Here is a 27753-nt window from a genome sequence, read left to right as displayed (position 1 = left end):
TTTATTGCTACGGTTTCCACTGCTCTGAAGGCTGTTTAAAAGTTTTTTAGCTTTACCTCATGCCAACTTTTGATGGAAACCAGCATGAGCCCTTAAAGCTTCCAACTTTTTCTGTACAGGGGGCCTGAATCCCAACAAGAACATTCGGCGTCTGGTGGGCATGGATGTGTGGGCTCTGCTCAAGGGCCATTTCCCCTCGGCACCCGAGTTTCCAGAGCCAGCAGAAGATTGTCAGAAGTGTCTGGTCTGTGCGCTACTCAGAGACAGTGTGTCTCAGTAGAAATATTGAAAGTTGTCTTGACATTGTTTGGTATGTCAAACTAGCCTGTGCTTAGGAAATGAATTTAATAAGAAGGCATATATCCTGAAAAGTGAGTTTGAGTGTTGGAAGCAGGGTACATTGATTACAAGAACACAATGCATTCCACTCATTTTCATCATGGAAAGCAGTTTCCATTGTGATCCCTGGCAGCAGCCAACTTTAGGGGAATGCAATCAGAACCTCTCTTAAAGGGGCCCTTAAACACTTTTTGAACATACTAGTAAGAAAATGTTGCCAATTTGTGCAAGAGGCTCCTGTGAACATGTGAGCCAGATGATATTGCACTGAATGCAGCAGGGAGCTTACAATCTCGTGTCAAAGAACAGAAAAATCGCTTCCGCTTGCTTCTGCAATGTCGTCATGCAGCATCATGGCAAGCAGCTGGACCCACCAGTGGCTATATTGGCTGATTTCGTGATTGCAAGAGCATTCTCAGTAATACCATAATTGGTAATCTTTAGTTACACAAATGCAACATATATGTGCCTGTTATTTATTTATTTTATTTATATGTACTGCAACCCTAAGAGTGTTATCACAGGAGTGGGGTACAAACTCAAAGGCACCACGCACACACCAAAAGGAGTGCAAAAATCAAAAGTGCAAAGCACAAGTGCAACGAATATATTAAAAAGAAAAAAGAATCTCAATACATACATATATGTATATATACGTAGTATACAATACATGGTCCTAGGAATCACAGGTATTATCTGGTGATTGCCTTAACAAAATTATCAAATGCAATTTTTGAATGTTAAGGGGAAGCTGGTTCCACATTTCAATGTATCAGGGGAAAAAAAAAAACTATATTTGAATTTGTCACTGCTGGCGTACAGAGGTGTTATACAGCTAAACCTCGACATAACGAAGTTGGTAAAATTGGCAGTTGGCTTCGTTATATAGAAATTTAATTGTGTCAAAATTCCACCTTTTATGCAAATAAGTACAGTCACTGATCGATTTTTCTTACACGGAAAGGGGCTGCAGAATTCCAAGTTACCAGGCAATCGAAAAAAGCAAATTTGAATCGGAAGGCAATTCATTTTGATAAATTTGGAAGCCAGTGACGAATGATACAGTTTCATCAGTACAATCAGTAGTAGTAGTAGCAAAAAAAAAAAAAAAAAACAGGTGAAGTATAATTGCACAGTTGGAGGTCCCTCCCGAAGTAAAAACTGTCGGGGGGACCTCCTAAACAGGAAACAAATGAGGGTTAGTGCAATTGTGGCAACAGTAGCAGGCTACATCATACAAAGGCTGTGTTTGTCAGCAGCGTTTAATGCAGCATTTTAATATGAAACTAGGTGGTGGTAGCGTGGGGAACAAGCAATACTGTAAAGTATAGATAGGGACAGAAAAAAAATCAAAGAAATGTATAAATAAAATTAGGAACAGTACAATACAAATATATTTAATAATGTTTACATCGCACAATAAAAATACTAAGAGTTCGGTAATGAATTAATATAATGCGCCTTAGCTTTGCGCTTGAAGGCTTCAAATGCACATGATTTGATATTGGACGGGATCGAATTCCACAATGATATGCCTGTGAACATGACTGTAAATTTCCCATAGTTAGCTAGAATTTTATGACGGAACAAATTGTGACGTGCGGCAAACCTTGTGTTATTATCATTAGTGAGGTCAATATGGGTAAAACTTTCAGTACGTAGCTCCGTATTTATGAGGCAGAACATTATTAGCCACAGCTTATGACTGAATAACGTGCGCAAGGGGAGAAGGTTTAGGGAATGAAAAATGGGAGCAAGAGTGAGACGTAAAAGGTTAAAATGTCATCAATCGTACCGCTTGCTTTTGTAAAGCTTCTAGTTGGTGGAGATGAGTGAAGTATGTATTACCCCATGATGAGAGGCAATATGAAACATGACTAAATATATGCGTAATACAAAGACAAGAGAATACTTGGCTGAAAAAAGGAGCGCGATTTGATAATGACGTGAATGGCAAAATAAATTTTTTGAACAAGAGATTGGGCATGGCGTTTGAATTTTAAGTGCTCATCTAAGATAATGCCTAGAAATTTGGTTGACCCAGATCTCGTAATTATGTGATTGTTAAGGAATACAACTAAAGAATCTATGAATAATGTTTGAGGGGAATGAAATACCATAAATGTTGTCTTCGATGGATTGATATATAACATGTTTTTCAGGCACCATGCATGAACATTAGCGAGATCATTGTTTAGTTTGTTTAGTAATGTGACGGAATTTTTGTCAGATACGAAAATAGTTGTGTCATCGGCATAGAGAAGGCAGTGGGCATGCGTTAATGCTTGTGGCAAATCATTAATGAGCAATAAAAATAACAGTGGCCCAAGTATTGATCCCTGAGGGAAGCCTCTATTAATAATTTTAGGCGAAGAGAAGGAACTATTCACTTGGACTATTTGTGGTCGGTCTGTTAGGTAGTCATGAATTAACTGCAAAGGTGGGCCAGAAACCACGAGCTTGCTCCCCTCCCCCTCTTTCCCATTGCTCACATAGGAAGGCATGAAGCCACCATCTTTCTTGTGTTACCTGCGCACACTTTCACTCGCATCTAAAGCACACAGTGCGTGGGGCGTCATAGGATCTTATTGTATTTGTACTTTATGCGGAACACGATGCGGCTCCACTTCGACGGTCGCAATTGTCACACGGTGCATGATTTGAGAGGTGTCATATCACCATCTGCCTCTGCGGAAGTTTCCATTTATTGTCTTGGCATTCCTTTGCGGCAGCAGTGAAATTTCATTATATTGAAATCGCAAACAAACATACTTTGTTATACCGAAGTTGTGGCGTTATATGGAAAAGAGGTTGTGAAAAGTTAAATACTTCGTTATATTGAGAATTTTATTATATTGAAGTTCGTTATATCGAGGTTTAACTGTATATAGAGGATAAAAATTTCATGTGTTAGACGCTTTAGCAAACTTAATGTATTCCAAAGATGAGCATCATTCAGACTTAACAGTGGTGTAAAACAGTTTAAGGCTTTCTGCATTACGCCACTCTATAAGGAAGGTAGGTTCAAGGAGGGAAGGCTATGAGAGGGGGAGAAGTCCTTGTCATAATGCCGGTATATAAATCTAATAACTTTCTTTGGACAGATTCAAGCTTTTTATGTCAAATTTCAGATCTGGATTCCAAATGGCACACCCATAAACCAAGATTGACCGCACTAGAGTTTTATAAATGAACACTTTTGTTTCTTTAAGGGCTGAGTGCAGAGAGCACATTAGGTAACCTAGACATGCTAGAACTTTAGAACACGTTGCTTCACTATGTTTGGACCAGTATAAATCATGTGCTAATAGAATGCCAAGGTACTTATATTGAGAAGCTTTTTCTAGAAGAATACCAATGAAACATTAAGGAAGGCACAATTGTGTAGTATGTGTCGAGAAGGACACAGAGATAGTTTTGCGAAAATTGATGTTCATCTGCCACTTGTTACACCAACTATAAATTTATGCAGAATGACGGGATCTTCGTGGCTGGTAATTGTGTGATAGATGACGCAGTCGTCGGCGTAAAGACGGATTTTAATTGATAGCACATTGTTAGGTAGGTCATTCACATACAGGAGGAGGAGAAGTGGTCCTAAAACTGAAGCCTTCAAAACACCAGAGTTGTAACGGCCACCGTATGTGATTTGGCAGAATTGAAACAAAGGTATTGTGACCTACCTGAGAGGAAACTCTCAAACATCTCAAAAAGACACAAAAATAATTTCATCTTTGCACTGCTATTCAACACACGACAGTTGTGTGTAGCTGCGTGTGCTGTGCGTGGCCTCCAAGGTAGTAGCAGCGTGCTATGTAGCATAATCTACCCGTTGTCGTCATTTGGTGCCATGGTGAGCCCTCTTGCCACCGAGACACTCGACTCATATGCGGGGCTTCGCCCCCTTGGCTTGTTCCCTTTGTAGCTTCCAGCATGCTAGCAGAGACGAAAAAAGAGAGAAAACTGCGCATTGGTGCAATAGCTCTGCTTATAGGTTCGAAAATGTTTGTGGCATGAGATTCATGAGATGACGTCCTTTAAAGGCCAACTTCTGGACCATGTAAAAAGCCCTGTTTCAGATAATTTATACATACAGTAGCCTCTATGGAAAATATTACGCTTCAAATGTGAGTGGGCGCTGCACAATACGCTCGTAAAAATCTGTTTTTCATGCCGAAAGAAAAAAAAGCTCGCCGTTACCACTTGCCAAAAGTGACATACTATTTAGATTGTATAGAACCAGTACCCGGGTCGTCTGCTTCCCTTGCTTGTATACCATTCCCATGTATTGGCGAACAGGGTTAGTTCACTGGTACTAGACATAGAGTTAGTATACTGTGCTAGCTGGTTCGTGAGCTGTGCCCACGCCATTGCATGCCCGCACTGTACTTTTAATATGAAGTATTCTCTGAGTCGAGCCTGTTTTCTATATCTGGTTGTCTATGTTTACCGAGCAGAGCTTCAATGCGTTTCTGTCTCCGCTCAGAGAAGAACGCATTGGAATAGCCAAGCTAAAGGTGGGGATATACAGGGAAACCTTGTTAAACCGTAGTTGGCCGGAGCTCGGAAACAGTACGCACTAAACGGTAGTACTGCTTAACCGAAATAGCATTAGATCGCCCATTTACCTGTCAAAAACAGAACTCAGAGAGAGTGGGATGAAAGGGCAAAAAACATACAGTATTTATTCACTTCGCAGGACAAAAGTGTTATTTTCGTTTGATGCAGCGGCGGCCTCGCAGCAACGACAGCGGCTTCAAATTTACTGAAGCTGCGAGCCAGCCTTTCAGCCAGGCCCCTCTTCTCTGCAAACACTCGCATGGCAGATTCCTTGTTGGCGTTGCGTGTTCTCCATGCACGTGGGCGGTAGCGCTGCAGAAGTTGCGGGGCGCCTTTTTCGTTGCGGAGTGCTGTTCTTGTCGCGACGATTGCATTCATGAGGCTGACGCAACGCGCAGCTTCTGCCACTGTCGGGGCTGAATCGCTCATGCTGTCACTTTCCATGTCGTCCTCATCACTGTCGGTAGTCGACAGTTTGGCAACAACAGAGGCAACAATGGCGAAAAGTCGAACCTTGTAGCCAATGTCTCTTCACGGTTGCAGCAGCGCTGCCAAGCAACTTCTTCGCATTCCAAATGCCACACACCGTAGTCAGCAGTAGATTCCTGTCGCGTGCCAGCGCCGACTTGTTCGTGTCACTTTCGATAGCATGAACGATGTTGAGCACCCGGCATCTTTTTTATCCGAGTTTCGGCATGATGCGAGTCCTTGTTTGCACGATGCCACGCTTCTGGCACAGTGCCGAAATGATGTCGATGTTGATGCGGCTTCACGCGCAAACGCACAGGGCGCTTGGAGGCCGGTGTGTCGATCTCCGAGGCTTGTTGTTCTGCCGGGCCGCCCGATGGAGACGACGCACCGCCGTGTTTGCGCGACAAAAAGTGGAAACAAATACCACGCAATAGGAAAGGAACAAAACGCATCACGCGCTGCCAGGGCACCATCAGCTCGACGCGCGTCAGCGTCTCTTGCAGCAACAATCCGCATGACGCTTCGCATTACATAGATGTCAACAATAGTTGAGTCTGCCAAATTTTTTAGTTACTTCGGATCGTACGTTTTCCCGATTAGTACATTTTTTCTAGCTGTACTTTTTTTTTTTTTTTTGAGAACGTATGATCAAGGTTTTACTGTAGTACTTAAGTCCTCCTGAGGAAGTGCTTGGCAAACAGACCTTGCATGGTGAAGGGACTCTGCCCGTGAAATGTAACCTGTGTAGCTTTGCCAAGTGCAGTTTGCATGCTTTGTGCGCATTCACTGGTCCGCGTTGTATTTGCCTGCTGCAGCACGGTGCACGCTTGCACTCTGGAAGTTTGGACAGGAAAGATGTGTTCGCCTTCCTCTGTGCAGCGTTGTGTATTGCGCAGCCATTGCTCATGTTCGAGTACGTGTTCAAGCACCCAATGGCCAGGCAATGCGTTGGCACTCTTGCAACAGCTTGAATTATGTGCGCAACGAGAAAGCACGCCGAGGCACCCATCAACTTGCAAACGCTGAGCTAGTGACATGCCTGGGTGCCTAGCAGCAACTGAGAAATGAGCAGCTGTGTACAGGTCTGAAACTTTTGCCATATCCGCATTGCTACTACTCACTGCTAGGTGCACACGTCGTATACTTATGTGTGATTTTAAGGCAGCTAATAAGAAAATTGGACAATTACCAGCCCTGTTGCTTTGCCAAAATTACATTGATATATGCTAAGCGTTTATAGGCATTTTGGCCTAAGTGAAATTTTCTTTCAGTTGGCCTTTAATAGTGAGGTCATTCTATAGTTAGTTAGAAAAGTGGTTCGAGACCCCTTTAATAAATATCAGAGGTGATGTAGTGATGAGTATGGGTACAAAATATTCAACTTCATTCTTTTGTGTGTAAAATGATAGAAAAGCTATTACCAATCATGAAGCATTACGCGAAAGCTTTTACTATGTTCTGGATATTTTGTTGCAGTTATGTGGATATTCTAAGCGCACTTCTGCCGTCACTGTGATGTGAAGTCCAAGGGCGGTAATACCATCACCATGTGTTGTATGCTGTATGTGCAAGTGAAAGCACGTGAAGGAAGCCAATGATCGTGGCTCAATGTGGTGCGCGTGAACGAAGAAAGTGGAGACCAAATGTGCTGTGTTTCATCGCGCAAAAGGCCATGGGGGATGGGAGGGGCAGCGTTGTGCTTCGGCAGCAACTCCGCGTTTCACGACCGGGCGCAAGGGGAACTGACGATCATGGCTCAATCTCACGCGCCATATGTGAGAAAAGCGGCTAGGCAGCACGAGGGAGCCCCAAGCGTTGGCTTCGACTCCGCCAACAAGTGTGTACTTTGCACAGTCGTGTGTGCCATGCCTTGAAAGGGATCTGCAGACAGCTCACAACTTTGTGCGCGCTGTGTTCTCGCCACTCTTGCATTGAAGCGATAGACCACATGAATGTCACTTCATTCGCTACTGCAGCCGCACTTGCTCACACCAGCGTTTTGACAGCGAGCATCCATGCTCATCGAGTGCGATATGTTCGTGTTTGCTTGTGCACGCTGTGACACCATGCTTGTTAATTCATTTAGCAAGCGAATGTTTCCAAGTTTATATGGCCAATAAAGCTACCATCCTTACTTCCTAGCTGTCTACTAAATTGCTATCGCAATTGATGATTCGGCTTTTGGGCAAAACTGTGATTTTTTTTTAATATCAAGTTTATTCATAACACTTTTTATGGAAAAGAGGCAGTAGGCCTGATGTTGAGTGCGTTATCTTAAAATGTAGGACAATTTTGCTACCTCTGACACGCACATTTTCACATTTTGTGCACTAATATTATACGAAGTGGTGATGCATTTCCTTTGACATTTCGTGGTGCTTTTGATAGCTCTGTGCTAAGCAGTGTTAGAAACTAAAACCCTACTACGTAAAAAATGAATTAAGTTCTGTTTTGGCACATTGTTGTTGGGATTGTGGTACTCAATGCTTGATTGTGTATGTAGCATTTTGTGAATGTAAACACAGAGAATTGTTTTGTTTGTTTGTTCGTTTGTGTACTCCTTTAAAGCTATGTGCGTAATTTAAGGGTGCTCAAGTAAAACTAGAGTTATTACATACTGCAATGTCGGGATGTCTGCAGCAGGAGCAGGCACAATACAATAGCACCTTTACATATGGCAGCAAATGCAACTGCAAAGGCTGTGTGACATTGTTAACAGCCTGATAGTTGTGATTGTGGCTGTATCTTGTGGCAGGCCCACCAGATGGAGGACAGTGCAGCTCAAGTGGCACAGAAGCAGCAGGCAGCCCAGGAGCGGCAGCAGTTTGCCGACCTTGTGCAAGAGCGCAACAGGCCTGATCTCAACGATAGCCCCGCCCGTCTGGTTGCACGCCACTTTCTCAGCCAATGGAAGCTCTTCCTCAGGTCAGACAACACCATAAAAATAGAGAGTTGGGGAAAGAAGGATAATACGTGGGCACTGACACACATATCTAAACAAACTGACACGACAGGCGTCGTGAGGAGAGTGCTGACTGTATATTTTATTACAGATAAAAATGAAGTTATATGCCTTTATTTTCCTCATTTATTGCGTGCTTGTTTAGGCTAAAAACACAGGTATCCAGCAGCAACCACTAGCATACTCCCCATAAACTTATGTCCTTATAGCAAAAGACACTCGATCCCGGATATACAGCAGAACATTGTTCATGTCTTGGGGAAAGAAATCCAAAGAATCCAAAAAACGCATGAACCAGGAAAACATACGATCCAAAGTCACTAAAGAATTTGGTGAGATTCAACTGGAGTTGACACTTAAGTAATGTAAAATGTTGCAGCACAAGACGCCACAGCCGCTGAACTGGTGGGGCCCACGTGGCCCAAGACATGCGGGCTGTTCTTGCGGCTTCGTAAGCTTATGTTGGTGATCCTCTAATTCAGCCTGGGTCAACAGACTCTCGCGACAGAGCATTTTGGCAGGAAATTTTGACATGCCCACTTTTCATTTGACATGGGCGGGAGAGTAGTGTGGAAAATCTGCCGTGACTGGCGCTTACTGTTCTCGATTGCACGTGCCTCGTGCCTTTTATTGTTTATACGAGATCTAGCAACTGGAAAACCTATTGTATGATCACAGTTTTGCGATATACTGAACGTTGGTGCCGGAAGATTGTGTTTTCCAGGAACATATTAACTGTTGAAAAAGACGTGTAGCTGTGTCAGGTCATTTTTTTGTGTTCTCAGTCACGAACATTGGTACCGGGAAATCGTACAAAATGGGATCATGTCAACTAGGTTTTACTGTATCAAACTCGGATATATCGAATCATTGTCTATATTGAACAGTTGCAAAATCCTCTTGAAAATCTCGTAGAATACTAGAGAACTGTACTATGTGTACACCTAAGTTCCGTTCACCACTCCATGTGCTGTGCTGCACCCCTGCAAGTGCGCATCTCCTAACAGAGACGCCATAAGTGCCTACTACGGTGGGGCTGCAGGGTCCGAACCCCCTCCAAAGTTTTGCCGATGCTGAATCCAACATCCCTCCCCCTCCTTAAAGTGTCATTACCACAGCTCTGTTACTGCATTATTTGAGGTTTTTTTTTAGTTGTCTCTACCTTGTACAGTTAAACATCGATATAACGAACTTCAGTTCTCTATATAACTAAGTATTTAACTTTTCATAACCTCTTAGGATAGCCTACATAGTGTTGCAGTATCAGTATCTTATCAGCACCAGAAATCTAACCAAACCTCTTACAGGTATAACTTGAATTTCACTGTGTAATCACGACTTATCAGAGATATGCACATGAAAATGACCTTGGTCGCACGTGCAGAGCCTTTCAATACCAATAAAACACTGACAAATTTTTTCCAAAGGCATGTGTCACTTCTGACTGACGATTTCATTTTCGAGCTGTTTCTAAATAAGAACTACACTATTACTTTTTTCTCGGCAGGAGAAAAACAGCAATGCTTTCGTATTTTGAAAAAAAAAAAAAAACGAAGGCCATTCTTTGGTGACATGTATTGAAAATGTGCACTGTTTAGCTTACTTATGTGCTCTGAAAACAGTTACTGAAGAGTCGCTTTCTCCCATTATTTATGCGTTATACAAGGCATTTAGTTGTTTTCCCCCGGTATCCTTGGTAAGGTATGCGGGGCACGGTGTTTATATTTATTCGAAGTATAAAGCAAAGTTCTGAGTGAAGAGCGATATACAGTCGACTCTCGTTACAATAGACCCTGGTAATCCATCAAAAAACATCTGTTTTATCCAAAGTCCGTAATATCCGAAAGGCCTCACTTCCAAAATTTTCGTCATGATGTCTAATTGATATTGATATTGCAATATCAATATATTGCCACTCACTCTTTGCATGATATTGCGAAGAGTAAAACACAAACAAACAAACAAAAAAAGAAGGTCGCAGTTTAGCCCAGAAGGCGAAGCATTGTTTGCGATAGCAAACTAAGCAAGATAAGCGCGGCAGCAGCAGCTAGCGAATTGACCTTCGTGCTGTCTCTCGCTTCAATGCAAACTCTCGCTTCAACGCATACGAAGCTACGGGCACTGGGCTTCGTTTCATCGGTCGCATCAGGTTCAAATTAACAAAAGTTGACTGTGTTATAATGGACACTCAGCCAAGCATGGCGTGTATCCATACAGGCGAGTTTGCTTGTGCAGCATGTCCATTTCTACCTTATGTTGAGTAGGAATGTGCAAAATCACTTTGACACATATGATGATTGGCTATTTAAACAGCGTATTGTTGGTATCGAAATAGACACGGCTGGGCACGTTGACGCATGATTCGCAGTACACATGCACTGATGGCAGCACAACATGAAATCATACAGGCTAGTTTGCTTCTGTGGTGCATCATTTTCTACCTTATCTTGAATAAAAATGCGCAGCAAGCACGTTGGCGCGTGCGAGGCGCACTGCAGTCTCGCGTCTGGGCGACACTGGCTTTAAGGGCTAGTGTTGCAATTAGTATATCAAAGACCATTCTGCAGCATGAAAGGCTTGTAAGGTATGTGAGCAAAAAATAAACTTTTCTGTGTTCAACATGATCTTAGAGAAGCAGGTCGGTAAGTTCTCGCTCTAGAAATCTTAGAAAGCCAATCCCTTGAAATTGTCAGACAGATGTAGAAATCTGAGGTAAGCTTCAAATAGGTATATCTTATACGTTGAATTATCGATATTGTTACATTGCAGAAGTCACATATAAAGATGTATTTGCAATATTTACAAGAGAGACAGGGACGCGTAAACTAGATGGCTGTTCAGACCGATTCCACGTCTACCCGTCAAATCGTCTTCTGATGGCGCCACTCTTGCTTGCCCTGTAACATAACCCCTGGCTGATTGGCTGTTGCCATGGCAACTAGGCCTAGCAGACGAGCTCGTCTGCTAAGCCTGGCAGTGAATCGCTTCGACAACCGCTGATACGCCGTTTCTTTGTTCATCGTATTGCGAATGTAAGTGGCAAATCGACCCTCTTAAGGAACAAAAAGTTTGAAACCGAACCCGCGTCAATGAAAAGCAAAGCGCAAGCTGTCTACTTCCTATGGCAAAAAAGGGGTGGTGGTTATCCCAAGGTTCAGACGAGCCGACAAGATCGCGCCGGAGATGACTCAGCCATATCGCTGTTGGCCTTACGGCACAGAGCCAGCACGTCTTGGATGTAAGAGACGATTGATTCTGTGTACGTCTGGGTGCAGATTGCTAGTTCTTTCTTAGCGGTGCTCTTCCGCTCGGCAGGACAGCCGAACAAGTCCCTCAACTTCTGTTTGCACGTGTCCCAGTCGTTAAGCTCTTCCTCATGGTTGTCATACCACACCTTCGCCGTGCCTTGTAGGTAGAAGACCAAGTTAGCCAACATAATCGTCGGATCCCATTTGTTGTGGGTGCTTACACACTCATAAGTGGTGATCCAGTCCTCCATGTCGAGGTGGTCGGTGCCGCAGAACATTCCTGGATCCGGTGGCTTAGCCAACACAACCATCGGGGTTGTAGGCGTTGATGTGGGCCACGCCATGTCAGGTCCTGTTTCGTCCGTCAGTCCAAGGTGGCGACCACTGCGGAGCTCCGTTGTTGTTTGTCATGGGTACCCAGCACCTCTCAACAAATTTTTTGTTGCAGAAGTCACATATAAAGATGTATTTACAATATATAAGAGAGACAACAATGCATAAACAACATGGCTGTCGAGACCAATTCCACCTCTACACGTCAAATCGTCGTCTTCTGAATGGTGCCACACTTGGTTGCACCGTAACAATATAAGTATATCTGGAATCTACTCTATATTGTCATGTAGTCGTGACGTCAAAGAACACAGTAGCAATACTGTGAAAGGCAAAAACTAGCTTTTATTGGGCGAACCTGTGCCCACAAAACAGGCTACACTTAAAGCACAACGAGAGCGGCGAACACAGTCGGCGATCGTCGTAAATCTGATCAGCGGGTCAAGCGCGTCGGCTTTTATAGAGCTGTCGTCGAATGTTCCAGACTAATCGTTTGGACCCGCGTGCCTTCCACAAAGTTCTACACCATTCGCGTTACGCGATGAAATCAGATAACAAAGGTTCGGCGACAACAGACAGCCGGGTAGAAGCATCGATAACTTTCCAGAAACGTCGGATTCATGCAGGCGCGTCCCTCGCTGTGCGATTACAGTTGTTAAGCGGCGAAACGTGGTCGCCCGATAAAGATAAGTACACGTGTCAATATGAATAGAGAATAGCAGGCGCAGAAGCCAATTCACATTTGCCTGCTCCTTGGAGACCCAAATGCCTATGGTGTTTCCTTCAAAGTTGTGTACCTGCCATGGTTCCCGGACAGCTAGGTCCTTGTTTTACTACTCCTAAAGCTAAGAAGGGTCATAGGTCATGCTTATGGGCATATAGTGAAGTGAGCTGTGTGACAATTAACCTCTTTAATGAAAGCAAGAAGTTCTGCCATGTCATTCTCCAGGGCTCATTATGCACCCTAAAAACAGTGCAGGTGAGAGAACAAAAGCATGAATTGACACGTTTCTCCTGGTTTGTGTTGTCTGTTTAAATTCCTGCTGTTGTTCCATCATCTACACTGTTTTCAGAAGGTTAGTCTTGAACTGACTAGGCCAATTTCTTAAACTTGTGCTTTTTATGCATTGCAGCAGTAGTGCTCTTACAAGCATCTTTCATGCTAAGACTGAGAAAAAAACATTGGAGCAACAAGGCAGTATTTCTGTTAAATTTCTCATAAGAAATTCAGCATGGCTCTTCTAAGACCTCAATTTTAGCTCCTGAGGGAGACATGATGCTGAAGAAAGTGCATTTAGCATGAAATGTGTTGTGCTTCCAACTATGCAGGTATCCCTTGGCAAAGGAGCGGCCCACAAACATAGCCAATACTGAGCTGCTTTGTCCACATGGCCTTCTTTTGCACCTGCCCCAAGATGAAGACAGGTATGCTAAGGACACAGCACACTTAGTTGTGAAAGGCTACAACGCAATAGTGAAGCAAGCACTTGAATTTGTCCAGTGCCCATTAATGCAACAATAGTATACATGACTGCTGGCTAAATGACCGCTGATGAATTGCCCCTCCTGAATTGTTCAAAACAGGTGCATTGCTTTCTTTGGCATGTTTTGGGTATCACATTTGTTTTTGCACATTTGATTCACATATCTGCGCACAATGTAGCTTGTATCATAATGGAGCCATGTCAGTGCAATGTAGCAACCAAACATTAAAAAAACTGAAAAGTTATGTTGGTCTAGGCCACTACTACATAGTTATGCAGGATTCACATAGAAGGAGATCCACATAAGAAGGAGAATGGGTTTGAGCGTACTGTGCCGACACTCCGAAGTTATGAACAGCAGCTTATCGTTATTCTTGCAATGAAAGGCTTATAATCAGTGCGTTCTACCAGTACTACCTATGATGCTTTGTTATTGAGGACACCAAAGAAAGTTAAAAGGAAGCAAAAGAAAGTGCCATTGGCAACTGAGTATGAATGATAGGCATAATAGTAAGATATAGAAGGGTGATAGTGTATATTGGAGGCTACCTATAGTTAGGTGATATTGCAGCTCTGAGGTTAAGAGGGAGAGATGGATTGTGCATGTCGTGTCTAGAACAGATAACCAGTACACTGCTAGGGTAACAGAATGGGTACCAAGGGAAGGGAAATGGGGTCATAGGTAACAGAAAATTAGATGGAGTTTTAGTAATCAGGAAATTCATTGCTGTGCATACCTAATTGGAAATCTCTTGAGAGGAGCCTTTATCATGCAATGCAGTTGAAATAGGCAACCCATGAGGATATTGAAGGCGGTTGTGTGAGCCATTACTTTAATGCCACAGTGGCAAGTAGTTGGAGCTAACCCATGTTCCTATGTCCATGTTCTTGCAGAGCGGTTGCCATCTGGCCACAGGAGTGGGAATCGCTTGTTAGACTTTTCCCAGCTGATTTGTGCATTACTGTGTCACCAGGACCAGGAGAAGGCAAGCTGATTACTGAACCAGGCAAGTTATCTTTTATGTACATCTTGGGTATCTGCAAACAATTGAGATTAGGTGTTTACCTTCTAAGCAGTCTCTCACATTTTGTAAGGATCTTACCACTAGAGGTACGCGAATACTCAAATACTATCTCTGAATCGAACTGAATAGAGAATGTTCGAATAGTTCAGTTTGGGAATTGAATATCTACTGTATGAATTTACGTATATTTGGTATACAGTAGAACCCCTCTAATATGTTTCAACCATTGTCATGTTTTTGCTATAAATAGACTTATTTATATATATATTTATATACTTATTTGCATAAACAGTGGAATTTCAGTACAACGAAATTTCAATATAACGAAGCGAATTGCCGATTTTACCGACTTTGTTACATCGAGGTTTAAATGCAGTTATGCTTGCCGTACACTGGTAATTGTTAAGCATCAAACGAATGGAACGATTCTGCACCGCTTCTTACTTGTTAAATAGCGTTAATTGATGAGGGTACCATATAGATGATGCATATTCTAGATTAGGTCGAATGTAGGTGACATATAGCTGTTTCTTTAGAGAAGAAAGTGGCAGTGGAAAATTGCGCTTTGGGTAGCCCGGCATGCATTTAGCTTTGATTGTAGTGTGTTCGATATGTTGCTTTCATGAGAGATTATTTGTAATGTGCACTCCAAGGTACTTATAACATGATACTGATTCGAGTGAGATGTTGTTAAGGTAGCAATTAGTAAAAGTTGCTTGGTCACTTGAGATTCTCATTAATTTACATTTTGAGGCATTAAGCTTCATGTGGTAGCCAGTGGCATAGCTAGGTCGTCTGGCACCCGGGGACAATAGGTCTTCTGTCACCCCCTCCCCCCCCTTATGTAGTCGAGGAAGGCAAGGATATCGACAATTTCTGGGTTTCAGCACCAGTACAGCCGCCTTGGATACTGCGCACGTTCCCGGGTCCCCCTCTCCTTCGCTTTCTTTCCCAGAGATCGCGAATGCAGCAAATATACACAATGTTTTTCCTGCGCCAAATAACACAGGGTGCTGCACTGATAACGTGTGATAAGCCCATGTGCACACCTTCTGTCAGATTGTAAGGCTTGGCAGCCAATACAAATGCCGCATCGTGGAAAATATGACTCACGTCACAAGTAACAAAAAATATCTTTATAATAAAGTTTTAATTACCAATTTTAGCGGCAATATTGCATTTGCAAAATTGAAGCTCGACATTCATATCTTGCCCAACAACAACTTCACAAAAATCGTCGTAGATACTATGGCACGCAGTATTTTGTCTGCGGGCAGCCCTGAACGAAAACAAAAATTAAATTGTTTTGTCAGTGACGCTGATCTCCCCACCCTATTAGAAAACGCTACCTGCCTCCCCGCTGCGCTGGTGCCAATGCTATGACAATTACGAGTTCTCTTCATTCTGATCAATAAAGCCTTGTTTTCATTTGCTGCTATACGGACAAACGTGATTATCCGAGCTGCGGTACCACCGCAAGATTGGGAACAGAAGAGAGCACGCTTCGCGTCGATTCTTGGCGTCACCATAAAAAAGGAAAGAAAAGGCCGCAATGAAGCCCGTGCCAGCGAAAGCTTGCACTACTGTTGGTCTGCACTCGCAATGGAGAGGATTAAGGGATCAACGTCAGTGGTGCACTATTTCTTATTTCTTTCGCTGCTGCCATATACTGGGCGCCGCCCGCAGTGCCAAAGTACTGTAGGTTGTAGCACCCAAAACGATTTTGTTTAAGAAGTTTTTGTTGAGTTAATAATATGACTTTGAGTCCTCAATTCTCGAATTGAAGTGCTTCCTCTAAAGTACTAATTACGGGATTATTAAGGATATGGTTATTACTTATCTGCCATATTTTTCGCGCTACCGAGTTCCTAGTAATCACAAAAAGACAACTTCATAGAATCTCGATCGGGAAATATCCTTACAAAATTCACCTTTCTTTTAATAAAATTCTGTGCAGCTGATACAGACACTGTACTTGTGACATGAAGTCACACAAGAACAACAGTTTTCTGAAACTTTCGAGGGTAAGAAGGAAAGCGTGAAACATAACGGCAGGTTTCGCAGCGGCTTCTCGGAGCGAGCGGGAGAGGGGAAGTAAAAGCGAGCCGGGCATCACGGCGGGCCTGCGACTACAGCCTGTCGAGTCATACGCCGCCAAACTCTTCGGCCGAACCGAGTCTGAAGAAGATCCAGAGAATCCCATTCGCGACTTTTGACGGCCCCACTTATGCAACGTCGTTCTCTACGAACGCTTCGCCGTAAACGCGAGCGCCGGGCGCGCTGGTTGAACGCCCTCTTGCTGCTTTCTTTGTTCGTCTTCGCTGCGCGTTCTGAATGGAAGAGGGACCCAAGAGCCCTAACGCCTTACAATGCCTCACTGTCTGTTTAGCGACCCCTGCTCCCAGCATGAACGCACAGCACGAGCGCACCCCACATGAAACATTCCGCTAAGGCGAGTAGTTTAGCGACCATTTCGCGAATTAAATTTTTTAGCCCGCACATTCGTGCAATTATTTCGTGTTGATAGAGCTGCAGCCGACAATTCTGCGGCTCAACGCATCGGGTGCATGAGCTTGGGCTACTGGATACCGGAGCATTCTTTGCAATTTGCGCCCAGTCAAGCCGGCGGAAAGAGGGGTGTAAGGCGCGGTGGAAAGGCGCGCAGGGACACAGCGTGTGTGAAGCCATTATGGCTCAACGACCTTTGCACTAATTGCAGGTTATTTCCAAGGTGTGGCACATGGGGTGCGCAGACAGTGCACTTAGCGTTGGGGCAGCCATATGCAGCCACGACTGGGCTAGAAGAGGAGATGCACATCATTAACACTGGATAAATTATAGACGCGTGCTCCTATCCCCTACTGAACTAGCACGCATTTGAACACGTCGCCTTGATCACATGACAACATTGGGCGCACGAGAAGACAGCGCGCATAAGCCACCATTCTTTTGGGCTCACCCTCGCGAGCTTTCTCGCACACCCACGGCGCACGGGGCAGGATACAATCTTATCATACTAGGACTTTGTGGAACATCACGGCAACAGCGGGAAATTGCCTTTATTCTCCTTAAAAAATAAAAAGTAAGGGTTTATCAAGTAATCTGTATTTTTTTTTTCTAACACTGCTGTTGGTTTTGCTTTCTGAAACAAGGTGAAAGCCTTTGTCAAGCCTTAATCGCTTTTTGCTCTCACCTCACAGCATCCCTGTTGTGACTGATTGCATGTCTCCTTTGATGTTGGAATAAAGTGATTGAAGTGTCGATGGTAAACAGAACAAGGTGGACGTACATAGTAGTTCAAGTGATTCTATGATTAAATGTTGACTTTATCTCTGTTGTATCTGTCTCTTTTTTATGTTCAGTATTCATTCACTTTGTTCCGTATTTAATGTGCAGTTACATAGATCTTGTCTTCTTTAGCGTCAAGAGAGGGATAAATGCTTTTTTTCCCCTTTGATTGAGAGGGGACCCTTAGTCCAGTGGCCCATTAGCGTAGCCAGGGTGGGGGTTGGGGGTCAAATCCCTTTACCACGGAACAGAAAGTGTCAGGAGGTGGGCTTTGAATGAGCAACATGGATGAAGGGAAAGCTTAAATGTGAAAGCAAGACAAGGGCTACTGGCTGCCCGAAGAAGGAGGAGGTGGTTGTCATGTCACCATACCTAGAGCTTAAGTTTATCCAGTTTCCCTGCAACTGCTGTCATGTTGCAGGTTTCTGCAGAACTATTGTCTATAGTAGTAGCGTTTCCTTGCCTTCTCGCGTCACCTTTTCCCTAACCCCTCTCCCCCCTGCCCCTGTATGGGAACTGCAAGCTAAAAGTGGCAAGGCTGTTCTGTGTTTTATTCACTCGTTTCACGGCTGTGTCGGTCTACCCATTCTCTGCCTCCATCTCTACCTTCCTGTCTGCCATTCTATCTAGCTTCCCTCTGGACTTGGGTATAGCAGAAAGATAAGCGCTGCAATTTCTGCAGTGATTTTGCAGGAGGTCACTGATAATTACTGCTGTCAAGAGGCTAATGTGGCAATAGATGCCTAGGTAGCTCCAGAGGGCATAGGGCATTGTTCACATTCGACTTGGTGCCAACGTCCAAACGAGTTTCTCACGTCTTCTTTCCTCTCTGCCACGCTCCTTCCATGTATATACACGCCCTGAAATAACCCCGACGCGGGCAAGCTTTCGAGAAAAAGAAAAAAAGCTTTGCTTTAAAAGAATGTTGACTTGCGCAAGGCAAAATGTATCAAGGATGAGGTTGCTGGGCTAGGGAAGCTAAGACACCACCACAACGAACAGGAGGGAGGGCAGGTAGGAGAATAATCTCAAGTCCACACAGAAACACTAATATACGAGTGTCAGCAGCCGCCGTGCCGTTCAAAAGATCAGTGAATGTTGAAGAGTGTTACAGTGCCTAATAGAAAAGAATGTTAAGAAGGAAAGTGGAGTGATGGATACAAAGAGGGGGATGCGAATAAAAGGATTACGGATTAAATTAGGGACACAGGGAGAACGTATCGTCATTGCCTGATGGCTCGACACCAGACAGCCGTGACCAGTGACTGTGCGGTTGTAGTAGAGCAACTGTCGACTGTATTTCCAAGTCCTGACTAGTGCGGAGCCGAGTGCTTCCCCTCTTTTCCCCCACACCGTGAACACTATCATGCCGCCCACAGCTGGAAGCTTGAAATGCCCTCACAGTTCAAGGCATACTATAGCAACTCAGCTTTTGATCGTCATGTCACTCCCAGTCCGCTGAAGACGTGGCACAACATTTGCGCCGCCGGTTTCGAGCATGTATTTGACTTAGCGAAAGGAGGTCATCTCGATTCCAGCAAATCTGTAGCCTCTGAGCATCTATTCTTGCATGCTGGTTGTGTGGCCATTCAAAGAATGTGTCGGTTTCAGCCATGAGACAAGGGCATGAGGCTTAAAATCCTAAACCAGTAATTTTCTTTTCACCTGTGCATATTGCAATTTCTTGCATATTTTAGTTAGGATTCACCTTTCACTTTTACCATTTTTTTTATTTCTTGTTTAGCTATACTGCATAGGGATTCAGTAGTGCATTGTCTCTTGTTTAAGTCTGCTCTAAGCGTCATTTTGTAGCATATATTAATTGCTTATCTTTCAAAGGCCACTAGTGCTAACTCTAGTTAGTCCTTAAAGGGCCCCTGAAATGGTACGGACAAATTTTGTAGACACGTAGGGTACAGCTAAAGTTAATCATTCGCGCCACAATTTGTGTGAAGTGTCTCATATTAGGAGAGTTACGGACGATTGCATGTTACCCTCCTCTGTAGTCATGCATTTTCTCCTCAACTCGTTAGCCGAGTGATCGGGGCTAAGCTCCGCCTTCACTGGCTCTGCGTCATGGTGGCACGTCGTGTCATCGACTTCCGGTTCTCTAGGAGCGAGCACGCAAAGCCTCTCCAAACTCTCCGCCATCTGCTTGGCAGTCGACCTCAAGCGAGAGCTATCGAAGCAGCACGCGTTTCGAGCATTCTGTCCCAGCTTTGTACGTGTCTGGTATTCCGGTACTCACAGGCGAGCTTGGCATTTCGACAGATGACTGGAGGCATAAACTCAAGCTGATGAAGGAACTTTAGCGTAGACGTACGTGAATGGCCTGATCAGTCTGCACGGTCCAGCCACCTGTTGGCGCAGAGCACAACCAGCCAAACAAAGCGCTAATATTGCTCTAACCAAGTGTAAAACGTTCTAAAAATTTACAAAACCAATGTGTTCATGATTACACTCCTGCGAAAAATTTACACCAGCAGCAAAGAATACATTTTGTTAGTGCTACTGTGTGTGGTTGAGATCTCTGCCACCAGGTGGCAGCACCATGCAGACCATTCACATTTGAACTTCTGCTCATCCCGTGAAACAGCATGGTCTAATGGCCAGACCCGGTCCCCTTATGCTTGCGTTTACTCTAATACCTGACTCGTGAAATGCTATTGCGGTAGTAATCCTCCGGTGTAAAGTGACGGCCGCAAACATGCAAATCCTGGCGCCGATCGGGTAGTGGCAGTCCGATGTGCTGCTGCCAGTCCACTCATCTGCTGCCTTGCAGAGGGACACGATGTCGCAGCTTGACATATTGCCAGTCGCTACATTTGCAGCCCACAACGCAACAAAGTCGAATCATGGTGCTCACGAAAAGACAGACCGACTCTGACCGCGGAGCTCTCGTCAAAATGGAGCATGTTGGAACACAAGCAGACGACGCTTGCTGTGTTCTGGAAGTGCTTAAGTGTAGTGAGAAATTGTTCTTGTGCCATCTCTCTCTGTTACTTTATTTTTATAGAAATAAATTAACTAACATTCCAACAGTCACGAACATTTGTTCACCATAAGGTTGGTAAAATTATTGATGACACGCCCTGGGCAGCCAATCGGATAGTTCGCGCTACTAACGTCATTGGGGTAAATGACGTCAAATGGGTAGGGGTGGCTTAAAATTCAGCCAAGCGATGTGCCACAATCGGCAGCGATGTACATTTTTAAAACCTTAAAATAAATTACACGCTTTACGTGGAGCACTTAGATGCGTCAATTAATTATCAAAAAGACCTACTCTAATGACTCGGTACATTTGTACAATATCGTCAAAATTGTTTGAGGGTCCCTTTAACAAATTCAGGATAATTCTTTCTCAAACTTTGTACACTTGTATTTCCAACTTGGTTCCACCCTTTAAACATTAAAATAGTATTTCGCTAGAATAGCAGCTTGGGCTTGTTGGTTTTCCATCCTGGGGTTAACAGCGCAAAACGTAGACGAGACATGAGACGAGTGGTGTTGTGGTGTCGTCTTCTTGTCTCGTGTCACGTTTTGCGCTGTTAACGCCAGGATTAAAATAGTGTCCTGCAAAACTAGGTAACTTTGTTTCAACCCAAATTTTTAAAATGCTCAGTAAATATTTGGACTAATATTGTTGCTCTCGAGTGCGCAGTTATCATGATGAATTCGTTGTTGTTAGAGGGCTCTCTTCTTCTTTCACAGACATTATTGCTTTTGTCCGGTGACGTAGAGGTAAACCCTGGCCCTATGACTGGGGCTGAGCAAGAACAGATTTGTAAGATTGAAGAAATACTGAAGGAACTACAGTAGGGACAGGCAACCGGGCTGAATAAGTTGTCAGACATTTAAAAAACTCAGGACAAACTTCAGAAAAGGCTAGACACTGTGATTACTAAAACTAATATCATTGAAAAACGTCTTACTGCACTTGAAGAAACAGAAAGGAAGTTTTTTGATAATATAGAAGACTTAGAAAACAGGAGCTAGAGATCTAACTTAGTATTCTTTGGAATACCAGACAAGCACCAAAAGGAAACCTGGGAAGAATCTGAAAATTTAGTCAGGTCTCTTTGTACCGACATGCTAAAGCTAGTCGACATATCAATTGAAAGGGCTCACTGGCTGGGCACATACAAGAAAGAAAGCACTCGTCCAATTGTTGCTAGCTTTTCTGGATGGTAAGCAAGAGAATCTGTACTGCAAAACACATTCATTTTCAAAAGGTCGTCATATAGCGTATCTGAATATTTCAGCAAGGCAGTTCAAGAAAAACGCCGGCTGCTCTGGAAGTATGGGAAAAAGAAGCGGCAAGATAAGAAAAATCGAGTGCATTTGAGCTACGACAAGCTGATGGGCAAGAATTTGCCTGGGATACTGGCATGCATCAGCCAGTTCCTCTCCAGGTGCGTGCTCAGTTATCTCGAACCGAATGATGTGTGGAAGGTTCTAGCTCATGAAGGATTGCAAAAAAAAGATACTATCAAGAAAACACTTACTTTAGTTCTGTTGGTGGGTAATTCTCGTAGCACAAAAAACAACATTGATGAATTTACATTTATAGTTGAGACAGTGAAAGCACAAATTGTTATGGGTACTGAGTAATGGCTCGATGACACAGTATCTGATGTAGAAGTATTTCCACCTGGATTTACAGTATACTGCAAAGATAGAAATAGATATGGTGGTGGAGTGTTTCTTTTAATCTCAAGTAGCCTTCCCAGCCAAGAAGTTGTTTTTGATAAGGGAATCAGCGTGGTGCCATCTTCAATTTCCTCAGGGAAACAACATCATTCTTGGGGCAATTTACTGGCCACCTGACCACAGCGGTGAACCTCTAATTCAACTTGCCAATGTTTTGTCGCATATTCTTAAATGTGTGATACTGGGAGAGGACTTCAACCTGCCAGACTGATATTGACAACATAGCTGCATGAAAAATTCGAGCTTACTCTGCCTTTTCAGAACTAATAAGTGTCTATGGTTTACAAGAAGATGTACATGAGCCAACTAGGCTTAACGCTATCCTGGATAACTTGGTAAGCAATGATCAAAATGTTGCTGCGCATACAAATTCATGTCCTGGAATTAGCGACCATAGTTCCATTGTTGCAGAACTGAATGTTTCTGAAATGCCTACACGTACATGACCACCACGCAGTGTCTTCATATACGAAAGATGGAACTTCAATGCCATTTCCAACGAACTGGCCTTGTTTTATCCAATGTTTTTGTGCCTATTGGAGGCATCTGACATCAATGCATTGTGGCCTATTTTCCGTGACAAAGTAACCGAGCTTCAATAAGAAGCATATACCTCGGAGTTGTCTAAAACGCAGAAAGAAGCATAAACCTTGGTTTAACACTAAGATACGCAGACTTATCAGAAAAGCAGCTAATGCCCATAAAAAAATTTCTTAAAAGCAAAACCACCATTAATGAGACAAGGCCTAAAGCACAAACAAACAGCTCAAGTTAAACTAAAATAAGCAAAACATTCTTTTTTTGCCAAACTAAACACATACCTGAAGCATTATCCAAAATTTTTTTTGAAGTACGTCAAGAACAGCAGAAAGGTGACACACCTATTCCCAATTTATTAACTGCGGACAAAAATGTAACGGACAACTTAGAAAAAGCAGCAATATTTAATGCCTATTTTCAGTCGGTGTTTACTAAAAGGACTCCACACTTCGCTGGTGTTATCCCCTAAGAATATTAGTAAAGAGATGGCTGAAATCGAAATTGACTATGCTGGCTTGGATGGTTTGCATCCAAGCCAGCATAGCCAGGGTCTGGGTGCCTCCAAGGCTACAGGGCCAGACAGGATATCATCCCATGTGCTTAAAAAGTGTCACACTATTGTTGCCCAATATCTATGTGTTATGTACAAATTGTCTCTTGATACTGGCCTGGTTCCAAAAGACTGGAAGACAGCAAATATTGTCGCTGTCCATAAGGCGGGCAGCAGAAAACTAGTACAGAACTATCGTCTTATATCCTTAATTTCAGACTGTTGTAAATTATTAGAGCACATTATTTACAGCGTGTTGTTCAGATATCTCGAATCTGCTAGTTTTTTCACTAACTGCCGGCATGGATTTCAGCAGGGTCACTCATGCATAACACAATTACAGGGTGTCTACCAACCGGGAAAACCGCGAATGCTCAGGGATTTTGAGTAGTCTGGAAAAACTCAGGGAAACCTTAGGGAATTTGTGCCTCCATCAGGGAAAATTAGCTGAAATTTTATTGAAAGGGTCGAAAGCCGTGGTAATGCTGGCTCGAGTAACAGCAGGAATCGTAATGAATCGTCTTTGACGCTTTGTCGTCGGCTGGAGGAGTTGCCAGTGTACAGTCAACGACCGACTTTCCGGATTCCCGATAATTTGGACGGCTTCACGGCACCACTACGTACCCCATAGAGTCAATGTATCAGAACGTCTGAAATTTCGTACGCAAAAACTCTGGACGTTTTGCCGTGACCGCAGGTCCGAAACGGCATTAATCAAAGCCACCACCGCTTCCATTTTGATTACCTCGCCGCCTCGAACCGGCGCTCTCGCACGCAGATCCGCTGGCAGCCGTAGCCACCACTGCGGCAACGCTAGGCCCAGCTGATTCAACGTTCTTTATGCAGCTTCTTGCGGTGTGGTGCCGCGCTTTTTATTGAAAGAATTCGCTGCTGTCAGCAATGGCACGGACTCCGTCTTTGTGGTCTTCGCGATTGGCTTAGAAGGTTGAAAAGCACGATGCGTTGCAAAATGCCGGTTCCCGAAAGTCAGCTTCGCCGCTGTACAGAAATGTTACTTGGTGAAGCATACGCAAAAGTATTGCAGTGAAGCATAACAAGCGTGGGAAGGGGCTATTGCCACGGGACACAGCATGCATTCCTTAATTATACACGCGTGCACCCGGTATTTCCTGCCACAGTACGAGCACCAATATGCCTAATACGTGTACCGACAGGCCTGCAGAGCGTGTTCGAATGTGCCTGTGGCGGATTGAGCCCTTAAAGGTAGTAAATGACATGCATTTATTTTTTCAAACTGGCCGATATTTCGGACGTTTTCGCGGCCGTCAGTGAGTTCGAAAAGTCAGACGTGGACTGTGCAGCTGACCCAGAAGATGTTTCAAATTGTCCGTGGGGCGAACGAGTGGTGGAAGGAGGACAAGAACAGAAAGGACCTACGCATTGGGGAATGAACGATAAAGGAAGCGTGCTGCCGCCGTTTGCCGATTGCTGATGCCGAAATGCAGGTGTCCCTCATCCAAACCAAAATAAACTCTAAAGCAGTGAAACACAACACTGAGGCGTCGTAGGCGCCGAAGACTTTTTCAGGGATGGCACACTGCGTAAAGGCAAGAAATTATGCTACGCCGAATACGTGTACGCCGCTCAAGAAATAAGCGGCGAAGTTTTAGCGCCGTGTCAATCGCAAGTGAAGCGAGTCGCGTACGAAATTGAACTTCAGATGAGGTTTGCACGCTGCTAGATTCAGGCGCTCAAACGCGAGCAAATGCTTGCTATAAATGAATTCACAACAGCGGTAAGCAGACATCATGTGTACGGGACTGCTCGAGCGTACGACGGTACACGCCGCGACGGCAGCGGTCTTTCAGCATGCCGCGATGTACGAACTGCTCGAGGGCACGATCGCACGCGCCGCTACGGCAGCGGTCTTTCGACATGCCGCGAAACGGCGGGGCTCCTGCAATCTTTGTTGACTGCATGCTGCTAGACAAGTAGTTATGTCTGCGCTGTAGTAGCGGCCATCTGTCCCTTTAGCAACCGATAAATAACTGATGCGATGCATATGAGCTCACAGTAACGTACGTGCCGATCGCGCTGCAGCGCGAGCTCGTGCGCGGATCGCTTGATGTAGCTTTTATGAAAGCGCTCGAACGTCGATGTGCTGTAATCAATACTACCTTGCTGCTTTGCCTCAACGTGCTGGCTTGAGGTCAAGGATGAGCACATTTAACTCTCTAACCTGTGCTGCTCGTAGCGGGATAGTAAATTGTCACCGAATCAGCCCGACCATCTGTGGTCATTTGCACACACCTGGTCACTTCACCACTTCGCACCTGTCGAATTGTTAATTGTCGCTGTGGCCGGGTCTCGAATCGTGAATCACCAGCCATGCCTGCTGCTATGTCGGTCTGCCATTTAATAGTGATTATCTGAAGTGAGATGTTGGGCTTGACCTGTAAATTATATACTGGATCACTCATTTTTGATACCTGCTGTGTTGTGCATTCCCTAGACATGGTCTGTAAATTGTAAAGAGTCAGGCGGAAGAGGCCTGTTGTAGGCCGCGGGGAAGACTGTAGGCACATACGCGTGGTGACTGGCCGAATCGCTTTTCTCGTTGCCCACAAAGTGGTGACTGCATATCCTGGTGTTCGGAGCTGGTTCCCACGGTTTGCCGTCGGGACTGTAAGTGCAAAAGACCGAATTTTAGTAACGCAGATAATCAAGCAAGCTTAAAGACAGGCGAAGCAGTCAGCATGGCGCGAAGTTAAGCTTACCCAGCGCGACGAACTGCATGCAATTATCCAGCGCGCCCGACGCTCTGCTTCGTGATGCCTTGAAGGAAAACGGTAGAATCTTATGTTGGGATTCAGGCCCTCTTGTTCATGGCAGCCCACGACGCAGTTGTAACGACAGTGACGCTTTTTCGAGGTTGAGCTAGGCCTCTGGGGATCGACGTCGCCGATTCCTTCTGCTTTCAGCATTACGTCCCACGGCACACGGAGAGTCCGTTTTCGTTAAACTATAGGCTGCGGGCAGCTTGGTCGGTCGGTCGGTCGGTCGGTCGGTCGGTCGCAAACTTTATTTCTTCTATTTACAAGAGAGCTGTGAGCTGAGCCCTAAGGGCCCAGCCCTTTCAAAGTCTAGGGGGCGGTCCCTAGTCCGGGACCCCCGTGGCTTCTGCAGCGGCTTTGGCTCGGGCCACCAGGGTACGTTGTTCCTGGAGGGTTGAGCAGCCGAGCAGGGTGGCCTCCCAGTCCTCTCGGGTAGGGTGGGGGTTTGGGGGGAAAGCAGGGTTGGAGGGGCATGCCCACACCATGTGATATGTGTCCGCAAACACCTCCCCACAGTGCGGGCACTCGCCCGAAAATGCCGGGTTGAAGTGTTTCAGCACTGCCGGGCACAGTACTGTATTTGTGTAGAGACGGAGAAGCCAGCGCTCCTCCGTCTTATTGAGGCCTTTGCAAGGGGGGAAGTATCGGCTGTGATTAAGCTGATACAGCTGTATGATTTCTTTAAAGGTGATTGCCGGTTTGAATTCAGGGACCTCGTCGACGGGTGATAGAGGCGACGCCCGGAAATGAAGCGCGCGGGCTGTAGCGTCGGCTACTTCGTTCCCCTCTATTCCCTGATGAGCTGGGGCCCAAATAATGGAGCGCCGGGGTTGGAATCCCTGGTTCTCACATTTCTTAAGGATTTGGAAGGCACGATATGGAATTTGGCCTTGTTCTATATTGCGGCAAGCACCCCTCGAATCAGTGATGATGACCCGAGGCGCTGGATCTGTGGCAGCAAGCGCGATGGCCACCTCCTCCGCGTAAGTAATATTGGGGGCCCGGAAAGTGAGACCATTAACGGGTGTGTTTTGATGGACGACTGCCGCCGTAAACCAACCCCCGTGATGAGGGCCGGCAGCCTCCGTATAGAATACTCCCGGGCGATCTCCATATGTTCTGGTAATCCTTGTAGCGCGCGCTTGGCGGCGGCCCTCGTGAGTATCTCGTGTCACGTTTTAAGGGAGAGGGTTTACCTGTAAGGTGAGACGCCATGTGTCTGGCAGTGAGACTCTGGGTTCCGTGTGGGTTATATATCGGATGTGCGCAGCGTGGTCGGCGTGGTCTGTGAGAAGTCACGAGCCTTTTCGCACTCGCAGCAGGGCAGAAAAAAGTGCGAATCGACGCAAAACTCGGGCTAGAAACGTGCTTCGCCACAGCCAAGGCTCAATACTACCCAAGCTGGTACTACCCAGATAATGTTTCTCGCCGCCACCAGGCGCCGC

The 27753-nt window shown here is 44.9% G+C and overlaps 1 protein-coding gene across 1 annotated transcript in view; it reads left to right on the top strand.

Moving 5' to 3' along the window:
• The window catches only part of LOC126520140 (ubiquitin carboxyl-terminal hydrolase 48-like), a 105917-nt gene that overhangs the window by 65800 nt on the left and 12364 nt on the right, over positions 1–27753 (top strand). Inside the window, exons 20-23 of the mRNA XM_050169226.2 lie at positions 120–244; positions 8126–8295; positions 13243–13338; positions 14292–14404. Coding sequence (XP_050025183.1) covers positions 120–244; positions 8126–8295; positions 13243–13338; positions 14292–14404 — 504 coding nt within the window. The remainder of the gene's footprint in view (positions 1–119; positions 245–8125; positions 8296–13242; positions 13339–14291; positions 14405–27753) is intronic.

Source organism: Dermacentor andersoni, chromosome 3, assembly GCF_023375885.2.
Source record: "Dermacentor andersoni chromosome 3, qqDerAnde1_hic_scaffold, whole genome shotgun sequence".
Taxonomy (NCBI): domain Eukaryota; kingdom Metazoa; phylum Arthropoda; class Arachnida; order Ixodida; family Ixodidae; genus Dermacentor; species Dermacentor andersoni.
The sequence above is the reverse complement of the archived record's forward strand: the minus strand, read 5'-3'. Positions and strand labels throughout refer to the sequence as shown.